The sequence below is a fragment of the Neolamprologus multifasciatus genome, chromosome 3 (genome assembly GCF_963576455.1).
Source record: "Neolamprologus multifasciatus chromosome 3, fNeoMul1.2, whole genome shotgun sequence".
NCBI lineage: Eukaryota > Metazoa > Chordata > Actinopteri > Cichliformes > Cichlidae > Neolamprologus > Neolamprologus multifasciatus.
The window spans coordinates 12,920,826-12,930,161 of NC_140441.1; the positions used below are offsets into that span (position 1 = coordinate 12,920,826).

The following is a 9,336-nucleotide window of genomic DNA, read 5'->3' on the forward strand; positions in this document are numbered from 1 at the left end:
ATAAAAGTTTGCGAAATACCCATTTAAGCAGCTTCAGTGCAGAAGTTTAGTTAAAACCTAAAAGTAAAATTTTATTTCAGGAAGTGGTTAAGTTACCTCATTGAGTCTGAGGATTGCTGCGTTTCTGATGTGAAACAACGATAGTGCAGTGAATCATTCTTCAGTTTATTTTAGAGTTTTCAAAGTGAGTCATAAACTCTGATTAAACGAGCGCACAGTCTGTGCTGCGGTGCTTTCTGATACTCTAATGTTTTCAAAGATAGCACTTTTGAGATGAAGTGGTTTTATATCACGAGGGATTCTTCTAAAAGGTTCAGACTTTCCAGAAGATCATTCGGCTCGAGGTTTGTCTGGTGTTTTGAATGTATTGCTGCTGTGGTGGCTTTACTGTAATTCCAGACCAATATTCAGTGCTCTGGAGTATATTCCGAGTATTTTCTAGTAGAGTGTAGTATTTCCTGTGGATTTCACAGGCAGTGTATCGCTCGTGAACTTTCACCCTAATTTATTTTTTATGTATTCCCATCAACTGAGGCCTGCTGTGTCCTGAGGGTGTATAGCTGTTGGCAGGGTGACTCATCGGGGCTGATAAGGCTGCTCACATGCAAATAGTTCACTTCAGCGGGAAAACGCAGGGAAAGTGTTTATTCGCTCTGTTCTGTGGCGAGCTCTCGCTCCGGCTGACCTCAGACTTAAAGTCCAAACATAATGTTCCTTTTTGCTGCGTTCACATGTCCGTCCTCCCAACTCCTTCACATCCTCCTCTTCCACTCTTTCATCTCCCGTTTTCTACAAGAAAGTGATCTTTGAAATTCAGAATGTGTGTGTGTGTGTGTGTGTGTGTGTGTGTGTGTGTGTGTGTGTGTGTGTGTGTCGCTTCCATTCAGCTACAAAACTACAGTCGCCAACTGGGAATGAACAACAAGGTCAGAGCCACCGTTGCTCCGCTACCCTCCTCCTCCGCCGCCTCCTCTTCCTCCTCGCTGGGACCTCCTCCCAGCAAGGCCTCCCGCCCAGCTCTGAACTTCCTCAGCAGCAGCAGCGGCAGCAGTCGGGCCCCTACACGGCAAGAGGGAAACGATGATGATGATGATAACTCTGTGCTAATACAGTAAGAGTGCTGCAGGGTTAGTAGCAGAAAGTGAGGAAAAGTCCATTGTTGCACACTTCAAAGGGGTTGCAGTGGAATCAGCGCACCTGCAAATATATAGGCCCTCACACACACTCACACACATATTTGGCTAATTGGTTTCCACTGTAAAGCTGGTGAGCAATCAGGCAGCTCATAAAGGCTTTAAAGAAAGGAAGAGACAAGCTAATTTGCACGTAAATGCACACAGGAGGCTGTGCAACACGCTGTGAGCACACTTACTCTGCACTGCACTCTGGGTGGCTCTTCTGACACTTTCTTTCATCTCTATTTATTCTCACCGCTCGCTCGAACAATATTAGTTAGCTCTGAATTTAACAAGCCTCCGTCGCTGCATTTGCAAGCATGCGCGTGTATGTGTGCGAGCGTGAACGTGAGAAAGGAACGTTTCAGCTCGCTGCCATGTGCAGATCGCCGAGTTAGCAAAACGTCAAAATCACACACCGTAAACAATAAAAAAGAAAAAAGCAGGATAAAAGATGAAAAGGAGGGAAGCGGCAGGACAATGAAAGCCTTAAACAGTCACCCAAAAAAATGGAGGGAAGTAATAAGAAGTTGCAAAAAAAAAAGAACAAACGTGGGTGGTGTGTGGGAGATCAGAGGGAGATTAAAAGCTGATGGATGTATAAAAAGCAGTGTCTGTGCACTAGAGCACGCACGCTGGCACGCACAGCTTTAAGTCAAAAGGAAACTAGCTCCAAAACTACAATTGACGCGTAATAAACGAGACGTGCTGTATAAAGACTTATAGCGCGCACACATGCACATTCCATCTTCGCGTCGCCCCTAAGCTCCCGTTCGAACACAGCTTCACTGTTTCAACGAGCCAGAGACAGAGAGGCCTCTCTGCTCGCCTTTACCCCCGCCGCCAGCTCTCTCTCCGAGGGTTTAAAGGCAGCGTGAGGGGGAGGAGGGTGGATGGAAGAAAGCTGATAAAATCTCCAGTGTGTTCTGTGAAAAAGTGAATATGACAACTTTGCATTGGAAAAAAACACTCCGTTGTGTCTGCGAGTGAGTGTGTGAGTGTGTGTGAGGCGATTTGAAGCTATCACATCACTGCTGGTTTGTGCACAGTTTTATATTTACACTCCAACAGTGATTCACATTCACACATTAGTTACGTTTGTCCGTCGTCACTGCTACAAATTCATTTCCCGTGAATGAGCCTTGTCACACACAGGTTTAATGAGTCTCCCGCCATTCCACCCCCTTACTGAACCTTGTAACATTTGGCACATCCCAGCGGCCAGTGACTTCACGACGTTGTGATGTCACACCACTTCCGCATTCACGAATTGCGACGACAACGATGCTTTTGTCTCTGAAAAGAATTCACCCGGACCTTCAAAACTAGCCGCTAACATTTTCCCCCACTTCCCCCTCTCTCTCCCGTCGCTTCTTCACTCTCGCTCTTCACTTTCTTTTTGATTCTCACGAGCGCTGGAGAGCTGAGTCAACTGGTGCGAATTTCATAAATTTGTTCAGATGCAACGACAGCAGTACCTCTGTCCCCGGAGAGGTCAGAAGGCTAGAGCCGGAGCTCTTCTGCGTGACCTGCACGCTGTTAGACACACTCCTCATTAAATGTCACAACTGTTACAGATAAATGTGATATTACCAGAAACTGACAAAAGTTCAATTGTTTTTGAAATTGCAGGAAGTTTAACAGCGTCCCGCTTGTCAGGTGACTTTTTCGATTTTTCGCTCTAAAGCAAAAGGTCTTCTCTGAAAAATGTTTTGCATTTGTTGTTCTTTTTTTCCTCATCTCACTGTGTTAATTCAATCGTGTTCCCGTTCAGCTTTCTTTCATATATATGAGGTGTATATATATATATATATACACATGTATAAACCTGTATCTGATCTGTTCATCTGCTGTGGAATAATAAAATACCAGTTTGTGGGCGGATGATTGCGGTAACATTTCTGTAACGTAAGGTGCTGATAGTAGAAGAAGAGCACCTAACCGCCTTTAACCTTTTACCTCCCACAGGTTTCCCTGCACATTAATAACATTATTGAGTTTCCCAAGGATGAGAGCAGAATGAAAAGGCGTATAAATATGAAACTGTTACATATTTAATGCACAATTAAGTGTATCCAGTGTTTAACTAATACCTTAAAAACGCGTTTTAAGCCATGAACCTATTGAAATTAACCTTTTTAAAAGTGTAGCTCTGATTCCTAACTGGTGCTACTTTTGTTTTGTCATCGATATTTCTTTAATTTATGTGGTATGTGGACAAATGAAGCTGGGTTTTTTGTCTACCATCACCAGACTTCACTAGTAGGCGAGGTCAGGACATTGAAAATAGTGTGCTAAGCAATAAACCAATCCTGCCCAAATCCTGCTCTCAAGTGGTCTGTTGTCAGGAGCTTTACCCATCGTTTGATTGGTTGATTGATTGTTTGAATCTTTATTTTGAACATGTTGAAAAAGTACAACAACACAGAATTAAAAAGAGACCAACAAACAAAGCAGAACAAAAGGAAAACGAGCAACCACAACTACAAATAATTTTCATGCTCAAAAAGGAGATAATACTTCTTTTACCACCTTTTCCCCAACACCATATACATGGGCACACACTGTTCAACATAAATCAAAACAATTTTTAGTGCAAGGCACTTTATATTGTAAGGTAAACACCCTACAATAATACAGAGAAAACCCCAAGAATCAGCTGACCCCTTATGAGCAAGCATGTGGTGACAGTGGGAAGGAAAAACTCCTTTTTAACAGGAAGAAACCTCCAGGCTCAAGGAGGGGCGGCCATGACTGCCCCTCAGGTAAGGAGGTAAGGGAGAAAACTAAACGCAGAGTGGTGTATAAACACATAGAGTGTGAAAACAGGTGAGTGAAGAAGAAATATTTAGTGCGTCATGGGAAGCAACCTAGGCCTATTGCAGTGTAGCTAAGGGAGGATACAGTATCACCTGATCCAGGCCTAAATATACGCTACATGGTGATGTGGTGCTGTGAGGTTGTTAAGATAAGATGGGGCCTGATTATTCAAGACCTTGTAGAACACTTTTAGCTACAAACTAGCCTTACACGTGGTTAGTTACTGGAGTTAACTGGTTAGCATATTTATTTCAACACGCACACAAGCGTCTTTAGACCTAAGCTGTTAACGCTCCACACAAAGAACGAACTTTGGTCTGCAGAGAATAATTGTTGGGTTTGGTGGTTAATTCCCACACTCTGTTATTTTCTTCAGACTAATAATCATACACGCTGACATCTCTCACAGACTGTTACTGTTAAGAGAAAAGACAGAGATCGTATAGGAACCGACAAACATTCAGCAAGGGCGCCTCACAGTAAAACTTCTCTATTTGTTACCGAGCACGAAGTGATATTTTGAGAAGCGATGGTGTGTGCAAGTCTCTGTGTTGCTTTTGTAAGCTTAATTTGCTTCATTTATTTATTTGTTTTTTTAAGCGTAGGAAGCTACTTTCTGCCACTATTATTTTTAGTAGTGTCTATTTAACCTTTTTGGTAACGCTTATTGCTCAAGAACAGACTAAATCATTGTTTTTAAGCAAGATAAATATAGACAAGATGAAATTCTCCAGAATTATAGGTTAAAGTTATAAAATAAAATGTTAGCTTTTATTTGTTTTCACGTCAAAGCTGCACCATCAATTGTGTCATTAGCAATGCATCGTCACCTTGCAGAAACCATATTGGAAAACTCCAAGTTATTCATTCTAGTAACTTCTAAAAGGGTGGTGTTTTGGTTTGTTTTGGGGTTTTTTGGAGCGGGTCGGATAAGAGATGCACCAAACTCTAACAATAATTAAACTGAGAATCTTGTAATTAAGCTCCTGTTTACCAACTGTTCGGATCATTCTTCGTAGCCCAAAAAAGCAAACAGATGAGGCAGTTGTACGATGCATCGGTCACTGCTGAGCAGGGGACAGTTTGTTTCCTACTTTTTCAGTTTTGATGCACAGTTTCCTGAGGTGTAGAGAGGTAACCTTTCATTTCGCACACGTGTCTGTGCATCGAACTAAACTCGATAATTCTGAGCCGCGTAAAAAGGCTTTTGTGGTTCAGCTGTCTAAAAATGCGGTTGTATTCTTTTTTGTGCCATCTATATCTGAGTCAGGATAATATTAGTGCTTTGACTTCCTGCTTTATGCTCAATGTTCCATTTCCTTTTTTGCTGCAATCTGCAGAGCACAAAAAAAAAACATGCATCAGACTCTCTGTCTGTCCCGCAGACTGTAACGCATTGTCTCTTTCCTGCGATTGTCCTGACTTGCCACAGGACTCTGATACTATACACATGGAAGACTAAGCACAGGAGTCACAGTTCATACACAGGCAGAGAATAATTATCTGTCTTACCAGCAACGCTGAGCGAGAATTGAAAGAGGAAGTTCATCTCTGTGAGGAGGAAGTGAGGAGGTGAAGTCAGAAGGTTACAGAACCTGAATTGGAAACCCGTAAGAGAAATCTTGAAAGGTCTCTACTCCTACATGTCTGAAATGCATGCACATGTGCACATGTGTGACATAAAGTCAGGAGCACAAATGTCTGAAGAGCGTGCGCCCCAGTGATTATCATCATGGAAAGCACAGAAACTAGCGAACCTGAACCTGAAGTGTGGTCCACTGAAACTCGCTGAGAAAAATCACTTCTTCACCACACCTAACCTTTGTGCAGATAATCATTGAGGTTTTGCAAACGAAGCAGCATGAATGAGAAACTGACATTTCCTTTAGGTAGCACTGAAAGAGAGCGAGAGTGAATGAACCTCTATTTCAGACACACATGACTGAATTGGTTTGCCCACGCAAAGCCAAAAATAGAGCGCTGGTGGTCGACCAAGTCAAACACGAGAGGAAACCGGACAGTTTCATGTGTGTCTCGTGTCAGAAAGCACTAACTTCTTGTCAGATGCCCACGACAGGAGTGTGTCATATGCTGCACATCCCAAAGTTGAAACAGAATGAGGAAATGATGCTCAAAGTCATTTTTATATTAAGAGGTGCAGCTGACAGGTGTCAAGTTTTCACAAGACCAAAAAAACCCAGCCATGTTTGACATAAAAAATGGCATTTGCACAGATCTTAACATTTGAAGCCATAGCCTGACAACACTGTTGTTATTCATTTATTCAGTAGAGTAACTACATCATTAAGAGGCTATTGGGATTCCTGACCTGATGAATCTCTCGGATGAAGTTTCCTCTGATTACATCAAAGCTGCACCATCAATAGTGTCATTAGCTATGCATCAGTAAATCTTTCGGCTCATTATTTTCCTTTTAGAGCTTCACTTGATGCAGTTGAGTCAGTTCACAGGCTTCAGCACTAACACAGAGTAGAGACCATATGTAGACCTTTGTATGTTGTGTTTTGTGCGTTTTAGCAAATTAGCTAAACTTTAAGTACTAATGCATGGAGGTGGTGAGATAATCTGTAACCACAACTGTCCACAATCACACAGTTTTATGCAATTTGCAGATAGCCAAGCAACTTACTAATAATGAAGTGGACAGATATTTCAGAAGCAATGAGCTAGGCTAGCAGCTTCAGTCTGGAAGGCCTTGTTCAGCAGCTCCTGGGCCTTTGAGAATAGATGACAAGTGGATGGGGAATGAAAACAAGAACTAACTGGTGTGTAGGGTAGGAAAGACTTTATATCATAGTTTGAAATCTAAAAAAATTAACAAGACAAGGGAAGCACCACAGCAGGGAATCCAACAAAGACTACAGACACAACAGGACCGTTTATACAAAGAAGGGTAATCAGGGAAAGAAATACGAGGGTCATGGCAAAGCATAATCAGGGACATTGCATAAAAAGTAAAAGCTTTTTTGTCTTATTTTGGTAGTTCATTGTTCGCACTGTCTTGTGTTTTCTTCCCTCCCTGCTCTGATTCTCTTAATAGGACCCCCTGTGTGCCTTTATCGCCAGTCGTTCCCACTTCCCTCGTTACCCAGAACCCAAAAGGATCACAAGCCCCTGGAACAATCATAAATGCAACTAGAAATAAAACCCATCCCCCCATTAAATAAGAATACACAATTTTAAATTGTGTATTCAGAACCCAGGGACTACGTCAATTTGAGGTTACTATACCGAAAAGTATCCTGACTTTGTTGTGTCCTAACTGCAAACATGCTAGCTGTGCGCTAGCTAACTAGCTAAACTGTGGCTGGATGGATTTCTGTTTTGTTTCTCAGACATCAGGGACAGATGTTTTCCTCTGCTCATAGTTTTCCTCTCATCTTTGGAAAGCTAGGATAATGTGAGTGCAGCAGTTTCATTTCTTTTTGCTGGTTTGTGTTCTGTCGTAGAGGGACAGAGAAAAACCATTACAGTGAGCTATGTATATATTATCTATTACATATTTTTATGATTCATTTGGTTGCACATTTGCGTATCATAGGACACTGCCCTGTTGCCCTTCAATATGAAGGCTTTTGGAAAGGAGTTTTTTTTCCTTCTCTCTTTCCACAGAAGCACGTGTTTGTGAAAAAACAAGTTTCAGTGCCTCTTGTTGTTGGGCTGGTCCTTTTCTCTTTCCGAAACTAAACTCTGACGTGACCTTTGACTAAAGAGGACGAGCAGGAGACCTTGGTAGGAAGAAGACAGTCACGCAGTGTTGAGAATAGACAGTGAAAAGAACAGGAAGGCTGTGACTGACATGATAATAGTTAATATAGTGTGTGTGTGTGTGAGTGTGTTTGTGTAGACATGCAGTAAGTAACACATAGACCTCAAACCTGCAGATAAAACTGTCTGGCCAGAGATAGACTCGTGTGTCTAGAAATGGTACAAACACACCCACACACATACAACTGGTGTCATGTCTGGTAGAGTAAAGCCTCTATATGTTTCAATGATCATTCACAGCATCTTAACTTCGATGCTTTTGGTGTCACATAACCTGCAGCAGAGTGCTCACTCTTGAACTTTTTTTCCATTTTTCAGTGAGAAAGACAGAAGTTGATCTGAAACTGTGAAGTGAAGTCTGATAAAGCCTTTCAGTATGAGGCTACCACACACACACACACACATACAAGACACAACAATGTACACAACAAGGGACAAATGGTGGAATCCATGCAGATGCAAATAACACCCTGATACACATCAGTATCGAGTTGTTCATTAGTGTTCGTGCACCTTGCCCGTTGCAGATGTGTGAAAGGTCAAACAGATGAAGAGCAAAGTGTGAAGAACAAAAATGAAGAGGAGGTGACAGAAAGAGCGGGGTGCTTTCTGTAACGTCGAAATAAGATCTGAATCTTAGCTGGTGATAACGGATAAATCCATCGGGTTGTTGTTGAGCATATGTTGGCGGGATACATGCAGATTTAGTTGTGATGGCCTAGCCCTCTTCTGCATACCTGTTAAGAGGCAGTTTAGCTTTACAGCTTGTCGTGGAGTTCATTGCGAGGCTGCTCTGCAACTGCTTCACACTTCATGAAATGCACATGACCAAAACAGGCTTAATAGCCCAGCACATAAAAACCTGTAAAACCACAAGCTGATATTTTAGCACACTGCTTTTTGAACACATTGAGCATTTAAGCGCGTCACTGGGTGAGCTTCAAAAGTGACGGTAGCTCAAAGTCGTTAACTGGCTGCCGGTTGTAGCAGCATTTGAAAGGGAGATATATGCATGAAATCGTCCTTTCGTGCATAAGATACACATCTATGCAAGAAAGTTGATATACAAGTACAGTGCTAACCCTAACCCTCCATTTTTTGTATTTTGCTTATAGATTTTTTTAATTAAGTGGTCTTGAACAACAGTTCTCCAGGCTTTCTGAAGGTCTGGACATTTGTACCTGCCATTTTCAGAGTTTTTTTTTCTGTTAATGATTGACCTTTGAATCAGTAAAGCATAAAAAGTACAGCTAATGATTTGGGGCTAAAATTCAGCCAGTGGTGTTGGAGATCTCATAAAAACTGGAAATATGAATACACAAAAGTACAATCAGATATTCATCCATCGTGCAATACCATCTGGAAAGTGTAGGATTAAAAAAGGCTTCATTGACAGCATGCATGACAGTAATCCCAACTACACCACCAGTGCAGTAAAAGTATTCATGAATAGAACAACATGCAGTGGAGCACTATCATTCATTAGACGGCTTTCCCCCAAATTTCTGCACCAATTTGCCATTTTCATGGCAAAATATGAAGAGGGTGGCTC

At 41.9% G+C, this 9,336-nt stretch overlaps 1 protein-coding gene across 2 annotated transcripts in view; it reads left to right on the forward strand.

Annotated features, from left to right (window-relative positions):
• The window catches only part of m1ap (meiosis 1 associated protein), a 76,829-nt gene extending 68,135 nt beyond the window's left edge, over positions 1 to 8,694 (forward strand). For both annotated transcript variants that reach the window (XM_085155440.1, XM_085155439.1), the window contains exon 12: positions 888 to 8,694. In XM_085155440.1, the coding sequence (XP_085011566.1) occupies positions 888 to 1,115 (228 nt within the window). In that variant the 3' untranslated portion in view covers positions 1,116 to 8,694. The remainder of the gene's footprint in view (positions 1 to 887) is intronic.
• Positions 8,695 to 9,336: the final 642 nt, after the last annotated feature.